The sequence below is a fragment of the Natator depressus genome, chromosome 5 (genome assembly GCF_965152275.1).
Source record: "Natator depressus isolate rNatDep1 chromosome 5, rNatDep2.hap1, whole genome shotgun sequence".
Classification (NCBI taxonomy): Eukaryota; Metazoa; Chordata; order Testudines; family Cheloniidae; genus Natator; species Natator depressus.
Window position 1 is genome coordinate 122,085,822 of NC_134238.1, and position 18,505 is coordinate 122,104,326.

At 51.9% G+C, this 18,505-nt stretch overlaps 2 protein-coding genes across 2 annotated transcripts; both read left to right on the top strand.

Annotated features, from left to right (window-relative positions):
- The first annotated feature begins 615 nt into the window (after window positions 1–615).
- Window positions 616–5,908, top strand: LOC141987086 (perilipin-3-like). The gene is made up of 8 exons (XM_074952128.1): window positions 616–637; window positions 2,101–2,201; window positions 2,836–3,031; window positions 3,742–3,824; window positions 3,930–4,215; window positions 4,921–5,111; window positions 5,326–5,439; window positions 5,537–5,908. The coding sequence occupies exons 2-8, from the start codon at window positions 2,148–2,150 to the stop codon at window positions 5,906–5,908; spliced, it is 1,296 nt and encodes a 431-aa protein (XP_074808229.1). The 5' UTR covers window positions 616–637; window positions 2,101–2,147.
- Window positions 5,909–8,189: 2,281 nt separating this feature from the next.
- LOC141988000 (perilipin-3-like) lies at window positions 8,190–15,636 on the top strand. Its single transcript, XM_074953822.1, has 9 exons — window positions 8,190–8,197; window positions 9,889–9,938; window positions 11,803–11,903; window positions 12,538–12,733; window positions 13,445–13,527; window positions 13,633–13,918; window positions 14,645–14,835; window positions 15,050–15,163; window positions 15,265–15,636. Exons 1-9 carry the CDS (start codon window positions 8,190–8,192, stop codon window positions 15,634–15,636), a joined length of 1,401 nt encoding a protein of 466 aa, XP_074809923.1.
- The last annotated feature ends 2,869 nt before the right edge of the window (window positions 15,637–18,505 follow it).

Below are 18,505 nucleotides of genomic sequence, written 5' to 3' on the forward strand. Positions count from 1 at the left end.
GCTATAAATGAACTGAGGAAGTATCTTGTGCCAGCTGGGTCAGAATAACTTCCCCAGCCTCTTCTGGAGTGGGCAAGAAAGCAAAATAATACAACAGCTATCAGCACTCTCCTCTCCTAGAACTGTTTTACTGACAAAAAACCTTCTACACTGAAAATGTTCCCAGGGAAATGGAGCGCAAAGGTGCTCTTCAGAGAGAACAACTGGAGCACTCTGAGAATATGAAGCATTCTTATTATTTGTATGACCGTAGTATTTCGAAGCCAAAATCAAAACTGGAATCCCATCATGCTAGGTACTGTCTTAACACAGAGTAAAAGGCCTGCCCCAAACAGCTCATAATCTGAAACTAGGTTTGCCAGCCCTCCAGGATCGCCCTGGAGTCTCCAGGAACTAAAGATTGTCATGTGATGGGACCTCCAGGAACACATCCAAGCAAGATTGGCAACTCTGAAACCCTGTAACTTTTCAGAGGCTCACAGCCCTCACTGAGCAAAGTAGAGAATGCAGCTGTGTGATTGGTTTCCTGAGCTGTCTGTCAAGTGTGTCCAGCCACATGATGACATCATCACAGGAATATAATGGCTGGGGGGGGTATATTCTAGTACTGGCAAAGGATTAGTAGTGTGGAAGTTTGGTAAGATGTGTGCTTAACCTCTATACTATGTCTCTGGTTCCTAGGTTCTGTGTGTGTTTAGATGGGAGCTCTTTTCTTACACAGAGTGTGACCCAATGTCTTGCTAGATGGCCAGTAGTGGCTAGGATTGAATGACTAGAAACTCTTAGATACTTTCAGTGCTTGGTAGCTGTTCTTGTGTAAAGCATTTCTAGCTGAGTCTTCTGAGCAAACAGTCCAAGGAAGGAAACTATCTGCCTTCCAGACTGAGAGGCCTTGATTAATTGTATGTTCTAGGAGGTGGAGGCTTCTGTAGAGAAGAATAGAATATTTACCAAAGAGAATTAAGTTAGGGCTTGGACTATGGGAAAACTCTCCACTCACCTCTCTACCTGAGCTAAGCTATGCTATTCCCACTCAGGAATGGGGATAGGGACTTCTGCCTTGTCCTAATGATCTGCAGGTGGAAACACTTGACTGAGGTGGCTGATTGAGCTGAGACTGGAGTGCTGGGTAACCAATATGTATCTGAAACAGATAATGCAGGAAACCCTAAAAGAAAACAGGCCTGGTGCCTTCCCATAAGGGAAATGCTTCCTGCTCTAGCTTTCTAGTTAGTGGTCTCGCTCTCGCCTCTAGGGGTGATGGTGTCAATTTACCTGAATCTGTTCTTTAGCAGACCAGTCTTTAACTGAGAATAGAAAATATTTGTATTTTTACCAGCTAAATTGGCTTTAAAATAATCAGCCTGCCATAGTGGGCATCTCCTACGTAGACTCACAGATATTAAGGTCAGAAGGGACCATTATGATCATCTCCTATGTAATTCAGTATCCAGGGAGACTCCTACACTACTCACTCTAGAGGTCCCTGAAGGCTCACCAGCGGTGTCTTCTCAATTCAGTGCTCTGTGTGTGTAGTCAATGGCTACTACCTTCAGCAGGGTAACTTCTGTCAGTGATTGTACTCTGGGACAAATGGAATTATCCCTGGTATTATCTGGGAAAAGACTAAACTGGGAGGGTGCCTCTGAGCTTTGCAGGTGTCCTGGTGCTCCCCTTGGGAGGCATTGTTGGGTCTAGAAGTCTGAGGAGAAGCTTTGGGAGTGTGCAACACCGAGAGACCCTGGTGATGGGCAGGATCAAACCTGGGACCTCTGGAGCTAAATGCATGAGCCTCTGCTGCATGAGCTAAGACTGTAAAACCGATGCGTTAATCTCTGTCTCTCTAACTGGTCCTCGTGCCACGAGATGGGACAGAAGAACATACCTAGAAGGTGTGTAGATTACAAGTGCATCCCTGGGCTTGAGGAACTGGCTGTCTCTGAACCTGCCTTAGATCAAAGGTTTAAGGCCCTGGCCTGTTCTCTGTACAGAGAGACTTACTACAGGGGGACAACCTGGTCTGGCTCTTAGAGAAAATGGACCGGGAGCAGCCCTCCTGGTGTTCCTACACAACATTGATTTCACTGTGTTCTGCAGTAGCCACTCAATATTCCTTTTTGGGTCTTGCAGGGACATCTCACTCCACCATGTCTGCTAAGGAAAATGAACCACAGGTGGAGATCCAGGCGGAGGAGCAACAGGTGGGTCCCTCCTGGGGAGGAAGGTGTGCTTGGCAGCTGGAAGGGCTGTTCTAGCTTGAATGTCTCCACTGCTGGAGACAGGGACTCGTAACCACAACACTAGCTAATGCTCCCAGTTCTAGTTCTCAGAGTGCCGTAGTCACTGCCCACAAGTGCCCCTTGAATCCGGGAGGAGCACCAGCGCTGGTGACCCTGTGAATGCTCTCTGCACTAGAACACCGGCAAATCCCGCTGATAGCAATGCCCCGTGGGGGCACTGTACCGGGTGCTGGACCGAGACATGGTTCCTGATTGGGAGAGACTGCACTTGGAAAGACAAAAGGTCTCTCCACTCCTGCTCTCACTGATGGAACGAGATCGTGACGCAGTTCTGTTTTGTTGGTGGGCGTGCCAGGATGGAAATGGTGTTCCTGAGACCTTGCTGAATATAGGCAGCTGTTCCAATGGGACCAGGCTTCTGGGTGTGTAACTAATGTCACAGGCAGGCCACTGAACCCCTGCTGACAGGGACAGGAGACTGCCTAGCTCTGAGGACCGTCTCCTACAGAATCAGTAGTTGCAGAAGGAAAGAGACAGGAGGGACACATTGACAAGCCAGGAGCTCTTCCTCAGCTGACTCCTTTCCCTCCCACAGACTGCAGGGGACAGGGTGGCTGGCTTGCCCTTGGTCAGCTCTGCCTGTGAGATGGCCTCTGCCAGCTACGCTGCCACCAAAGAGACCCACCCAGCCATCAAAGTGGTCTGTGAGGTGGCAGAGAAAGGGGAGAGGGCCATCACCTATGCGGCCATCACCGGGGCACGGCCCATCCTGGACCAGCTGGAGCCACAGCGTGAGTAAGGGAAGGGAGGCAGGAATGCTCCTGTGTGTGTGGCGGGAGAGGTGGGTCTGGGGGCAGGCTCAACCTACAGTGGCTCTAGGCCCACTACTGAACTCTGCCTCCAACTGGCCGCAAACAGAATCCACAGACTCCCTTCTCCTGCTCCCCTGAACTCTGCTAGCTCCTAGACATGATCTGGACAAGGCATTGGCCTCGTGCGGAGCGGCTCTGATGGTTGCAGCAGCTGTTGTTGGACTCTTCCTCAGGTATCGGTGCTGAGCTGGACCAGCCTAGAGACAGGCAGTGCCCAGGCACAATCCCTGGTGTGCGTGGCTGGCCCAGTACCACACAGCCACATGCACTGTGTATGGCACCTAATGCCATGGAGCAATACCTGCTAGAGGGCACAGGAAGCAGCTCCAATGCTAAAAGGATCTGAGCCCATTGCAGGCACTGGAGACGCCTGAAACCCTCTAGGAGAAGCTGGGGGTGGATGAACAGATGACTGGCAGCGGGATCTCCTGAGTGCTAAACCTGGCTCTGAAACAGACAGGGTCCATAGCCTTGGGCAACTTGCCCAACCTCTCTTCCTTGGCTTTCCCATCAGTAACCTGGGACACTTGCTTAGGAACACCAGTCCTCCAGTGTACACAGATTAGCAGCCCCACGAGATCTGTGCACGTGAAGGAATTAAGGGAACGAGTTCTGTGGTTGTGTTTCAGTTGCAGCAGCCAATGAATATGCCTGTCGGGGTCTGGACAGACTGGAGGAGCAGCTGCCCATCCTGCAGCAGCCGATTGAGAAGGTAACCACAGGAGTGTCACGGCTGGTCCTGGAGCAGGATGAGGCTGTGGACCCTTCACTTCCGCTAGGCATTCAGTGACCTCTCTTCTGGCCCCTTTTCCTCTAGGTGGTTTTGGATGCCCAAGACCTCGTGCGTGCCACAATGGTGGGTGCCAAGGATGCCGTCTGCAGCACGGTCACTGAGGCCAAGGATGCAGTGACCAGCATGGTGAGCGTGGCCCAAGGGGCTGTCCAGAAGAGCGTGGAGGTGACCAAATCCACCGTGACCAGCAGCATAAGCACAGTGATGGGCTCCAGCATGGGGCAGATGGCTGCGAGTGGCATAGACACAGCATTGGGGAAATCTGAGCAGCTGGTGGATTACTACCTCCCCATGACCGAGGAGGAGCTCGGTAAGATCCCCTCTGCTGAATAAAAACCAGTGTGACCCTGGTGTCTTGGGGTGCGGCTTGAACTTGGGGTTCACAGCTGATCTGCCAAAAGAGCCTCCTCTCCTTCGGGCTAGCTTGGCTACTAGCCCTCCCTTAGTTCCTTCATGCTGGGCCCTCCGCTCGCCCTGTCTGATGGCTCTGACGCTGCTCCCTGTGCAGCTACCCACTGCCTTACTGGTCGGTGCTGCAGGGCATCCAAACGTACCCTGGGAAAGATTCCATCGGTCACAAGCTTTGGGAGGGCTGAACGCATCCCTGCCTTGTATCCTGGCCCTGCCAACTGGTGGTACAAATAGATTTTAATTCTTACCAGTATGGCAACTCATGGGAGGGACCCAAAAGTGGGGGAGGGTGGGAAGCACATGACTGCCCCCAAGCAACCCCCCCCGCCTTGTGCGGGGGGGCTCTATAGACCCCAGACAGGAGATGCAACTACGTGGAAGGGCTGGTGAGGGGCCAGCTGGGGGCAGTACAGCCACACCGGAGGAGGTGCCAGCGTTCTCCTTCTTTCGCTGCTGCAGTTCCTGAGAGCCCTGCAGTTTTCAGTGGATACTGAAGGTCATTCCAGTACGTCATACCAGCAACAAATGTCTTAATGGTGCGGTGTACCTGACCTTACTGGCTTACTTGCACCACTGCTGCCAACTGACCCCTTCCCCCTTCCAGCTGAGCTTGCCACAACTCCCGTTGAGGGGCCTGGAGAGGCTCCCGCAGAGCAGCGGAGTTACTACGTGCGTCTGGGTTCCCTGTCGAGCACGTTGCGCCAGCGAGCCTACCAGCACGCCCTGGGCAAGATGAGACAAGCCAGGCAGCGCACCCTGGAGGCCCTCTCCCAGCTCCAGCAAATCATTGACCTGGTAGGAACATGACCCCTCTCCCCTGCCCTGTAGCTGCTGTGGGTCACGGTCTCTGCAGCCTCCCGTGCTCAGTGCCATTGGCGCTGTTTCTTCCTGGGCCCAGCTGTGTCGCTGCAGTAGTGCTGCCTGCCTGCTGCCCACACCTAGCTGTGGGAGAGCTTCCCTGGCCAGCCGCCTCCTGCTCTTCCCAGATAACTGCCCTCTCCTCCTGCAGATCAAGCAGGCCGTAGATCAGAAGCTTCACAATGGCCAGGACCGTCTGTACCAGATGTGGCTCCAGTGCTGCAGGGGGAAGTTGGAAGGGCAGGAGGAACCAGACTCCGCAAAGGTATTCTCCTCCTTCTCGCCCTCACAGCCTTGCTTCAGTGAACTCCCCCCATGTGTAGGGGAAACTTGCAGATACTCCAGTCTCTTTCTCCTTCCAGCAGGTTGAAGCTCAGGCTCTAGCCACGTCCCAGAGCCTCACCCAGCAACTGAAAACCACCTGCCTTACTCTCCTGGGCAGCATCCAGGGCCTTCCCAGCACTATCCAGGACAAGGCCCAGCAGGTCTCGAGCAGTATAGAAGAGCTCCAGGCCTCCTTCTCCAGTGCCAGCTGTTTCCAGGATCTGTCCAGCAATGCCCTTGCCCGTAGTCGGGAGATGGTGACCAAGGCCCAGGAGTCCCTGGATGAGCTGCTGGAATACGTGATGCAGAATGTTCCCCTGGACTGGATCGTGGGACCCTTCACTCCCGCTGGAGACTCCCCACTGTGTCCTGATGACCTGGTGGAGGAAGGGAAGAAGGTGGAGGCCTGAAGTGTTCCCCCTGCTGCTGGAAGGAATCCGGCTGAATTGCCTGCAGAGCTAGTGTGTGGTCTCCTTGCTGAGGCTGCAGTTCTGCTTTGGCAGAAGGTGGACTGAGGTCAACTCTTCCTTCTGCAGAATTACAGAACGTGCATGTCCTTTCCCAGGCACGCTTCCCCAGAACCATGTATTACCGGTTATAGGGTGGCATCACTAGTCATGCAGGACTGCATCCGTTGCAGGGCGAGTCTGCTTTTCTCAGGACATGGATTGTAACTGACATACAGCTGTCTTCCTCTATACATAGGAAGTGTTCCTCAGCTTGATCTTTTTCCTAGCTTTGTAATGTGTAAAACTAGGGTTTAATGTCACAATAAACCTCAACTGCATTCAAATTGCTGTCTGCTTAATGTGATTCCCTCCCTACCTCGTACTCTGTACAAACATATATTGCACAGGTGACCCCATCCCCCTCTTCTTCACACACCCCCACAACCCCTTTTTCTCTGGCAGGGCTCCAGAATGGCTGAGCTCATATCCTGGGTGAAGGCATCTCTTCAGGTGCCTCCATTTGACACGCTTCCATTGAGACTTTTTTCTCATGTAGAAGGAGGCAGCAGCCCATTGAGAACACTCATCTGGCTTCCAGGGGGTAGCAAGGCAACATTACAGACTCTGAGACCAACTAACAGAGGGAAAGACCCAGGTTGTTGAGATAGGGCACTATGGCCTTGAGAGGAAATGGGGTGTGTGGAGAACTGAGAACCTACTGCTGGTAATGAGCGAAGTTAAAAGGGTCACATACAGTGGTGGGAGACTGCTGGGCCTTGCCTCTAGTCCAGTGCAAAAGGCTCAAAAGGTTGGAAGTGTCTCGGAAAAGAGATGGTGAACTGGCAACTGGAGGCAACTCCAGGCAACTGGGATTTAACAAAAGACACGCGCACACACAGGGAGACGAGCTGCAAGAGAGAGAGCAGCTGCTAGCAGCAGCAGCCAGCCTGCGTCCTTCCTCCCTGCTGTTAGCCAAGCACCGGCCTAACCTTTCTTACTGCTTAGTGTAAACCTAGCCAGGTCAATAACACTACAGGCACGTGGCTCAGGGTTGTGGGAGATCCATAGTAGGGTCAGTGCTGGGCTTGTAATGCGTTTTCCTGAGAGCTTGTGTCTGTGCTTGAAGTCACAAGTGGGTAGTGTCATCTAGGCAGCTCCATCACTGTTGCTTATCCTAACTCGGGCTTGAGCTATTAAAAAGCTTCAGGCAAAGAAAGGTCTCCTGGGTTCAGCACTGCAACAGCACCATGCGCAGGAATGGGTGTGTTGCTCTCAAGGATGGAGACTAGTAACAAAGTGGTGATCTCATTGGAAAGGGCCTGCCTTATTCTCCAATCGATTGAGGATACTAAGCTCTTCATAGAATATCAGGGTTGGAAGGGACCTCAGGAGGTCATCTAGTCCTACCCCCTGCTCAAAGCGGGACCAATCCCCAACTAAATCATCCCGGCCAGGGCTTTGTCAAGCCTGACCTTAAAAACTTCAAAGGAAGGAGATTCCACCACCTCCCGAGGTAACCCATTCCAGTGCTTCACCACCCTCCTAGTGGAAAAAGCTTTTTCTAATATCCAACCAAAACCTTGCCCACTGCAGCTTGAGACCATTGATCCTTGTTTTGTCATCTGCTACCACTGAGAGCAGTCTAGATCCAGCCTCTTTGGAGCCCCCTTTCAGGTAGTTGAAAGCTGCTATCAAATCCCCCCTCACTCTTCTCTTCCACAGACTAAACAATTCCGGTTCCCTCAACCTCTCCTCATAAGTCATCTGTTCCAGTCCCCTAATCACTTTTGTTGCCCTCTGCTGGACGCTTTCCAATTTTTTCACCCCCTCCTTGTAATGTGGGGCCCAAAACTGGACACAGTACTCCAGATGAGGCCTCACCAATGTCGAATAGAGGGGAATGATCACATCCCTCGATTTGCTGGCAATGCCCCTACTTATACAGCCCAACATGCCATTGGCCTTCTTGGCAACAAGGGCACACTGCTGACTCCTATCCAGCTTCTTGTCCACTGTAACCCCTAGGTCCTTTTCTGCAGGAAAGTCAGAAACTCCCTAACTGACAGGGAGCAATTACTGCAGCTAGTCTGCCTGTGGAACTGGAGGTGTGTTATAAACCCTGCTGTGTTATGGATTAAAAATGGCCCCTCCAACACACTCACGGGGAAGAGTGAGTAAAAGCACTAGCGAGGTGGAGTCCTGCTGGAGTGAGTAAAGGTCCTAGCTTGCTCCTTTTAGGGATATGGAAGAGTAAGTGCAGACTTCAGGAGTACTGGTCAGCTAATCTGACTTCTGTGTTCAAGCCCAGTGAAGCTCTTTTCTCTTTAGTCCAAGTCTAATAAAATGCGTGAGGTCAATGAGTGGATTTCACATCAGCAGATGTTTGCTTCAAACTTGGAATGAAGCTGGATTTTCTTTACACCATGAAGAGCATTGCAGCCTACATTTCCCCAGCACAGCCCCTACAGCTAATCTTTCCATAGGGAAAGGGTGGTTCTATCACATCCTCAAGCCAGGGTCAGACGTAAGATACCCCATCGAAAATGTTGCTGGACCAATCTTAAGTTATACAAAGCAAATGCAGTAACTGACTAACCCACCGGATGCAGTATTTATGGCACAAAGAGCAGTGAGTTATTTCAGCAAACCCCAGCATGATTCACCCATGGGCTCAAGTGTTTAATCCAAAGGCCTGTTGGAGGATCCAAGGTGTGAGCATAGAGATCACACTAGCTACACTCCAATGGTCTGAATATTAGAAGGAGAAATGGGAAAAGGAAAGATGCTTTCTGCCCCCAGCTGGCTATCTTTCCTGGGCACTACCGCCTGCCTAATTAGTGATTGTAGCTACCAGGTAGGAAGACTTGTACTGTGCTGTCAACATGGTTGGGCTTGCTTTTTCTGCTGGCTGCATATGTGGGAGGGCTATGAATGGGAAGGTGGTTTCTAAGCCCTGAGCATGCAATGGTCTCTCTGTGCTGGTGTTACTTGCACCTGTGCAGAGCTCTCTGAAACTCAACTACTCTTCCCAACTGCCTGTTGAAGTTACTGGAGGTCTGAGTAAATGCAGGGGCTGGTTTGTGCAGGGCTCATTGTAGAATCAGGGCCTAACACTGCCCCACTCTAGCCTTTGCAGCCGCTGAAGGTCGTGTGTCTGGATGGAGGCCCACTCACTTCCCTCTGTGGGACAGACATGGGTATGAACATCTAGGCTTCCTTTAAAGGAGTGAGGTGAGCAGCTGCCTCAGCCCCAGGCCACTGTCACTCTGCTCAGCTGTTCCACGCATTTGCACTCCCTGCTTTGTTTTACTCCCTGTGTGAAGGGCGATGGGGAGGTTATGGGAAGAAGATATACATGTTGTGATCTTCTGTCACTCCAGCTGGGAAGGGCCCTGGCACTGGAGTAACTAGGCCAGGAATGATAATGGGGAGAGGGTAGAGCCGAGCATAGTGGCTATGACTGACTCCCCCCCGCCCAAACTTTTCCCTGAGCTTGTCTCCCCTCTTAGTCCTTCCCTGTGGCTGTGTCATCCCCATCATTTCCCAAATGCTCCCCTGATGCCCCCTGAGCCTGGGGGTTCCACGTATTCAACTGACACTTATATTGGAACTGCTAACTGCACTCAGTCTTTAACCCCTTATTGCCCAGTGTGGGGCAACCTAACTCTCTTTGAGGTACCAGCACTCTCCTCTCTTAGATTGTTTTACTGACAAAAAACCTTCTACACTGAAAATGTTACCAGGGAAATGGAGCGTCAAGGCGCTCTTCAGCGAGACCAACGGGAGCCAAAATTGGCAACTCTGAAACCCTCTAACTTTTCAGAGGCTCACAACCCTCACTGGGTAAAGTAGGGAATGTAGCTGTGTGATTGGTCTCCTGAGCTGTCTGTTAAGTGTGTCCAGCCCCATGATGACATCATCACAGGAATATAATGGCTGAGACCTGAGGGAGGTCTGAGTATTGGTGAAGGATTAGTAGTGTGGAAGTTTGGTAAGATGTGTAGTTAAGCTCTGTACTATGTCTCTGGTTCTTTGGGTGTTTAGATGGGGGCTCTTTCTTACACAGAGTGTAACCCAATGTCTTGCCTGATGGTCAGTAGTAACGAGGATTGAATGGTCAGAAGCTCTTAGCTACTTTCAGTACTTTGTAGCTGTACTTGTGTAAAGCATTTCTAGCTGAGTCTTCTGAGCTAACAGTCTAGGGAAGGAAACTGTCTGCCTTCCAGACTGGGAGGCCTGGATTAATGGTATGTTCTAAGATATAGAGGCTTCCCTAGAGAAGAATAGAATATTTAACAAGGAGAACTAAATTAGAGCTTGGACTATGGGAAAACTCTCCACTCACCTCTCTACCTGAGTTAAGCTATGCTGTTCCCATTCAGGGATGGGGATTGGGACCTTTGGTTGTGGTCTGAGTTCTGGCTTGTCCTAATGACCTGCAGGTGGAAACACTTGACTGAGGTGGCTGATTCAGCTGAGACTGGAGTGCTGGGTAACCAATATGTACCTGAAACGGATAAGGCAGGAAACCCTAAAGGAAAACAGGCCTGGTGCCCTCCCATAAGGGAAATGCTTCCTGGCCCTAGCTTTCTAGTTAGTGGTCTCACTCTCCTCTCTAGGGGTGATGGTGTCAGTTTACCTGAACTGGAATCTGTTTCTTTACCAGACCAGTCTTTAACTGACAATAGAAAGTATTTGTATTGTTCCCAGCTAAATTGGGCTTTAAAATAACCAGCCTGCCATAGTGGGCATCTCTGATATAGACACATAGATATTAAGGTCAGAAGGGACCATTATGATCATCTCCTATGTAATTCAGTATCCAGGGAGACTCCTATACTACTCACTCTAGAGGTCCCTGAAGGCTCACCAATGATATCTTCTCAATTCAGTGTTCTGTGTGTGTAGTCACTGGCTACTACCTTCAGCAGGGTAACTTCTGTCAGTGATTGTACTCTGGGACAAATGGAATTAGCCCCGGTATTATCTGGGAAAAGACTAAACTAGGAGGGTTCCTCTGATGAGCTGTGCAGGTGTCCTGGTGTTCCCCTTGGGAGGTATTGTTGGGTCTTGAAGTCTGAGTAGAAGCTTTGGGAGTGTGTAAATGGGGCGTTACATTGGGTGGGATCTGAATTGCTTCAGAGAATTCTTTCCTGGTTATCTGGCTGGTGAATCTTGCCCATAGGCTCAGGGTTTAGCTGATTGCCATATTTGGGGTCAGGAAGGAATTTCCCTCTAGGGCAGATTGGAAGAGGCCCTGGAGGCTTTTTGCCTTTCTCTGTAGCATGGGGCACAGGTCACTTGCTGGAGGATTCTCTGCTCCTTGAAGTCTTTAAACCACGATTTGAGGACTTCAATAGCTCAGACATAAATGAGAGGGTTTTTGCAGGAGTGGGTGGGTGAGATTCCATTACCTGCGTTGTGCAGGAGGTCAGATTAGATAACCATAATGGTCTCTTCTGACTTTAATATGTGTCCATCGATCTATGTGTAACACCAACAGACCCTGGTCATCAGAAGGATCAAACCTGGGTCCTCCAGAGGCTCATGCAGTGGAGCTAAATGCATGAGATAAAAGCCATATGGCTCTTAGCTAAGACTGTAGAGTGGATGCATTAATCTCTCTCTCTCTAACTGGTCCTGGTGCCACTAGAGGGGACAGAAGACCACACACAGACAAACTAGCTGTTTCTGTTTCTGGGCTTGACTTAGATGAAAAGTTTAAGGCCCTGGCCTGTTCTCTCTGTAGAGAGACTTCCTACAGGGGGACAACCTGGTCTGGCTCTTAAAGAAAACGGACTGGGAGCAGCTCTCCTGATGTTCCTACACAATATTGATTTTATTTCCAGCTCTAGCCACTCAATATTCCTTTTCGGATCTTGCAGGGACATCTCACTCCACCATGTCTGTTAAGGAACACGAACCACAGGTGGAGATCCAGGCAGAGGAGCAACAGGTGGGTCCCTCCTGGGGAGGCAGGTGTGCTTGGCAGCTGGAAGGGCTGTTCTAGCTTGAATGTCTCCACTGCTGGAGACAGGGACTCGTAACCACAATACTAGCCAATGATTGTAGCTCTGAGTGCCGTAGTCACTGCCCACAAGTGCCTCCTGAAGCCAGGAGGAGCACTGGGGACACTTTGAATACTGTCTGCACTGTAACACTGGCAAATCCCGTTGACTAATGCCCAAGGGCCCCCAAAAAAGAGGGGGGCATTGTACCGTGTCCTGGACCGAGACATGGATCCTGATCGGGAGAGACTGCACTTGGAAAGACAAAAGGTCTCTCCATTCCTGCTCTTGCTGACAGAACGAGACTGTGACATAGTTCTGTTTTGTTGGTGGGCATGCCAGGACGGAAACGGCGTTCCTGAGACCTTACTAAATATAGGCAGCTGTTCCAATGGGACCAGGCTTCTGGGTGTGTAACTAATATCACAGGCAGACCACTGAACCCCTGCTGACAGGGACAGGAGACTGTCCTCAGATCTAGGCAGTCTCCTACAGAATCGGCAGTTGCAGAAGGAAAGAGACAGGAGGGGCACCTTGACAAGCCAGGAGCTCTTCCTCAGCTGACTCCTTTCCCTCCCTCAGACTGCAGCAGACAGGGTGGCTGGCCTGCCCTTGGTCAGCTCTGCCTGTGAGATGGCCTCTGCCAGCTACGCTGCCACCAAAGAGACCCACCCAGCCATCAAAGGTGTCTGTGAGGTAGTAGAGACTGGGGTGAGGGCCATCACCTCTGCTGCCGTCACCGGGGCACAGCCCATCCTGGCCCAGCTGGAGCCACAGAGTGAGTAAGGGAGGGGAGGCTGGAACACTCGTGCGTCTGTGGCAGGGGAGGTGGGTCTGGGGGCAGGCTCAGCCTACAGTGGCTCTAGGCCCACTACTGAACTCGGCCTCCAGCTGGCAGCAAACAGAATCCACAGACTCCCTTCTCCTGCTCCCTGAACTCGGCTAGCTCCTAGACGTGATCTGGCCAAGGCATTGGCCTTGTGCGGAGCTGCTCTGAGAGCTGCAGCAGCTGCTGGTGAGGACTCTTGCTCCGGTACCAGCGGGGAGCTGGGCCAGCCTAGAGGCAGGCAGTGCCCAGGCAGAATCCCTGCTGTGTGTGGCTGGCCCAGTACCACACAGCCACATGCACTGTGTATGGCACCTAATGCCATGGAGCAATACCTGCTAGAGGGCACAGGAAGCAGCTCCAATGCTGAAGGGATCTGAGCCCATTGCAGGCACTGGAGACGCCTGAAACCCTCTAGGAGAAGCTGGGAGTAGATGAACAGATGACTGGCAGCCGGATCTCCTGAGTGCTAAACCTGCACTGACCCAGACTGGCTCCATAGTCTTGGGCAACTTGCCCAACCCCTCTTCCTTGGCTTTCCCATCAGTAACCTGGGGACACTTGCTTAGGAACACCAGTCCTCCAGTGTACACAGATTAGCAGCCCCACGAGATCTGTGCACGTGAAGGAATTAAGGAAACGAGTTCTGTGGTTGTGTTACAGTTGCAGCAGCCAATGAATATGCCTGTCGGGGTCTGGACAGACTGGAAGAGCAGCTGCCCATCCTGCAGCAGCCGATTGAGAAGGTAACCACAGGAGTGTCACGGCTGGTCCTGGAGCAGGATGAGGCTGTGGGCCCTTCACTTCCGCTAGGTGTTCAGTGACCGCTCTTCTGACCCCTTTTCCTCTAGGTGGCTTTGGATGCCCAAGACCTCGTGCGTGCCACAATGGTGGGTGCCAAGGATGCAGTCTGCAGCACGGTCACTGAGGCCAAGGATGCAGTGACCAGCATGGTGGGCGTGGCCCAAGGGGCTGTCCAGGAGAGCGTGGAGGTGACCAAATCCACCATGACCAGCAGCATAAGCACAGTGATGGGCTCCAGCATGGGGCAGATGGCTGCGAGTGGCATAGACACAGCATTGGGGAAATCTGAGCAGCTGGTGGACTACTACCTCCCCATGACGGAGGAGGAGCTCGGTAAGATCCCCTCTGCTGAATAAAAACCAGTGTGATCCTGGTGTCTTGGGGTGTGGCTTGGACTCACAGCTGTTCAGTGTTGACAGCTGAGCTTGCAAAAGAGCCACCTCTCCTTCAGGCTCCCTTGCAACCTTGATAGGCTACTAGCCCTCTCCTTGTTCCTTCATGCTGGGCCCTCTGCTCGCCCTGTCGTCTGGCTCTGACGCTGCTCCCTGTGCAGCTACCCGCTGCCTTACTGGTTGGTGCTGCAGGGCATCCAAATGTGCCCTGGGAAAGATTCCATCGGTCACAAGCTTTGAGAGGGCTGAATGCATCCCTGCCTTGTATCCTAGCCCTGCCAACTGGAGGTACAAGTAGATTTTAATTCTTACCAGTATGGCAACTCATGGGAGGGACCCAAAAGTGGGGGAGGGTGGGAAGCACATGACTGCCCCCAAGCAACCCCCCCGCCTTGTGCGGGGGGGCTCTATAGACCCCAGACAGGAGATGCAACTACGTGGAAGGGCTGGTGGGGGGCCAGCTGGGGGCAGTACAGCCACACCGGAGGAGGTGCCAGCGTTCTCCTTCTTTCGCTGCTGCAGTTCCTGAGAGCCCTGCAGTTTTCAGTGGATACTGAAGGTCATTCCAGTACGTCATACCAGCAACAAATGTCTTAATGGTGCGGTGTACCTGACCTTACTGGCTTACTTGCACCACTGCTGCCAACTGACCCCTTCCCCCTTCCAGCTGAGCTTGCCACAACTCCCGTTGAGGGGCCTGGAGAGGCTCCCGCAGAGCAGCGGAGTTACTACGTGCGTCTGGGTTCCCTGTCGAGCACGTTGCGCCAGCGAGCCTACCAGCACGCCCTGGGCAAGATGAGACAAGCCAGGCAGCGCACCCTGGAGGCCCTCTCCCAGCTCCAGCAAATCATTGACCTGGTAGGAACATGACCCCTCTCCCCTGCCCTGTAGCTGCTGTGGGTCACGGTCTCTGCAGCCTCCCGTGCTCAGTGCCATTGGCGCTGTTTCTTCCTGGGCCCAGCTGTGTCGCTGCAGTAGTGCTGCCTGCCTGCTGCCCACACCTAGCTGTGGGAGAGCTTCCCTGGCCAGCCGCCTCTTGCTCTTCATAGCTAACTGCCCTCTCCTCCTGCAGATCAAGCAGGCCGTAGATCAGAAGCTGCACAATGGCCAGGACCGTCTGTACCAGATGTGGCTCCAGTGCTGCAGGGGGAAGTTGGAAGGGCAGGAGGAACCAGACTCCGCAAAGGTATTCTCCTCCTTCTTGCCCTTACAGACTTGCTCCAGTGAACTCCCCCCATCTGTAGGGGAAACTTGCAGATACTCCCATCTCTCGCTTTCTCCTTCCAGCAGGTTGAAGCTCAGGCTCTAGCCACGTCCCAGAGCCTCACCCAGCAACTTAAAACCACCTGCCTTACTCTCCTGGGCAGCCTCCAGGGCCTTCCCAGCACTATCCAGGACAAGGCCCAGCAGGTCTCGAGCAGTATAGAAGAGCTCCAGGCCTCCTTCTCCAGTGCCAGCTGTTTCCAGGATCTGTCCAGCAGTGCCCTTGCCCATAGTCGGGAGATGGTGACCAAGGCCCAGGAGTCCCTGGATGAGCTGCTGCAATACATGATGCAGAATGTTCCCCTGGACTGGATCGTGGGACCCTTCACTCCCGCTGGAGACTCCCCACCGTGTCCTGATGAGCTGGTGGAGGAAGGAAAGAAGGTGGAGGCCTGAAGGGTTCCCCCTGCTGCTAGAAGGAATCCAGCTGAATTGCCTGCATAGCTAGTGTGGGGTCTCCTCGCTGAGGCCGCAGTTCTGCTTTGGCAGATGGTGGACTGAGGTCAGCTCTTCCTTCTGCAGAATTAAAGAACATAAATGTCATTTCCCAGGCCCACTTACCCAGAACCATTTATTACCGGTTACAGGGTAGCATCACTAGTCATGCAGGACTGCATCCCTTGCAGGGCTAGTCCTGCTTCTCTCAGGACATACATACAGCAGTCTTCCTCTGTACATAGGAAGTGCTCCTGAACTTCATATTTTCCCTAGCTTTGTAATGTGTAAAACAAGGGTTTAATGTCACAATAAACTGCAACTGCATTCAAATTCCTGTCTGCTTAATGTGATTCCCTCCCCGACTCGTGCTCTATTCAAATGTATACTGTACAGGTGACCACATCCCCCTCTTCTCTCTCTCACACACACACACACCCCTTACACCCACTTTTTTCTGGCAGGGCTCCAGAATGGCTGAGCACGTCTCCTGGGTGAAGGCATCTCTTCAGGTGCCTCCATTTGACACTCTTCCATTGAGACTTTTTTCTCGGGTAGAAGGCGGCAACAGCCCATTGAGAATACCCACTGGAAGCCAGACGAGTAGCAAGGCAACATTAGACTCTGAGACCAAATAACAGAGGGAAGAACCCAGGGTGTTAGGGCACTATGGCCTTTAGAGGAAATGGGGTGTGTGGAGAACTGAGAACCTACTACTGGTAATGAGCGAAGTTAAAAGGGTCGCATACTGTGGGGCCTTGCCTCTAGTCCAGTGCAAGAAGCTCAACAGGTTGGAAGTGTCCAGGAAAAGAGATGGTGAATTGTTAAATCCCAGTTGCCTGGAGTTGTCAAAACGCACCCCTGCGCGCACACACAGGGAGACTAGCTGCAAGAGAGAGCAGCAGACAGTCTTGCTGAAGCATGGACATCAGCCAGCCTGCGTCCTTCCTCCCTGCCATCAGCCAAGCACCTGCCTAACCTTTCCTACTGCCTACTGTAAACCTAGCCAGGCCAATAACTGTACAGGCATGTGGCTCAGGGTTGTGGGAGATGCATAATAGGACCAGTGTTGGGCTTGTAATGCATTTTCCTGAGAGCTTGTGTCTATGCTTCAAGTCACAAGTGGGTAGTGGCATCTAGGCCGCTCCATCACTGTTGCTTATCCTAACTCGGGCTTGAGCTATTAAAAAGCTTTAGGCAAGACCATGTGTCTCGGGTTCAGCACTACAACAGCACCATGACCAGGAATGGGTGTGTTGGTCTCAAAGATGGAGACTAGTAATCATAGTGGTGATGTACGCAGCTCCCAGGGCTGGTTACTCCTGATCTCATTGGACAGGGCCTGGCTTGTACTCGAAAGGAGTGGGGATAGCAAGCTCTTCAAAGTCAGAAACCGCCTAAGTGACAGGCTAACCTGCCTCTGCAACTGGAGGTGTGTTACAAACCCTGCTGTGTTCTGGATTAACAAAGGCCCCTACCACACACTCAGGGGGAAGAGTGAGTAACAGCACTCACTAGGTGGAGCCCTGCTGGGGTGAGTAAAGGTCCTAGCCTGCTCCTTCTAGGGACATGGAAGAGTAAGTGCAGACTTCAGTAGTGCTGTTCATCAAATGGGACTTCTGTGTTCAAGCCTAAGGAAGTTCTTTAGTCCAAGTCTAATAAAATGTGTGAGGTCAATGAGTGGATTTCACATCAACAGATATTAGCTTCAAACATGGATACAAGTGGGAGCTGGATTTCCTTTACACCATGAAGAACATTGCAGCCTGCATTTCCCGACCGTAGCCCCTGCAGCTAATCCTTCCATAGAGAAGGAGTGGTTCTAACATATCCCCAGCCAGGGTCAGAGGTAAGATACCCTATAGCAACTGCTGCTGGATCAGGCTTAAATTATATAAAGCAAATGTAGTAACTGACTAACCTACCGGATGCAGTATTTATGGCTCAAGGAGCAGTGAGTTATTTCAGCAAACCCCAGCATGATCCACCAACAGGCTCAGGTGTTTAAGCCAAAGGCCTGTTGGAGGCTCCAAGGTGTAAGCATAGAGATCACACCAGCTACACCCCAATGGTCTGAATATTAGAAGGAGGAATGGAAAAAGATGCTTCCTGCCCCCAGCTGGCTTTCTCTCCTGGGTGGCACCCTCTGGATAATTAGTGATTGTAGATCCCAGGTAGGAAGACTTGTAGTGTGCTCTCAACATGGTTGGGCTTGCTTTTTCTGCTGGCTTCCTGTGTGTGAGGGCTATGGATAGAAAGGTGGTTGCTAAGCCCTGAACATGCAATGGTCTCTCTGTGCTGGTGTTACTTACACCTGTGCAGAGCTCTCTGGAACCCAGCTACTCTTCCCAACTGCCTGTTGAAGTTACTGGGGGTCTGAGTATCATAGAATATCAGGGTTGGAAGGGACCTCAGGAGGTCATCTAGTCCAACCCCCTGCTCAAAGCAGGATCGATTCCCCAATTAAATCATCCCAGCCAGGGCTTTGTCAAGCCTGACCTTAAAAGCTTCTAAGGAAAGTGATTCCACCACCTCCCTAGGTAACGCATTCCAGTGTTTCATCACCCTCCTAGGGAAAAAGTTTTTCCTAATGTACAACCTAAATCTCCCCCACTGCAACTTGAGACCATTACACCTTGTCCTGTCATCCTCTACCCCTGAGAATAGTCTAGATCCATCTTCTTTGGAACCACCTTTCAGGTAGTTGAAAGCAGCTATCAAATCTCCCCTCATTCTTCTCTTCTGTAGACTAAACAATCCCACTTCCCTCAGCCTCTCCTCGTAAGTCACGTGTTCCAGTCCCCTCATCATTTTTGTTGCACTCTGCTGG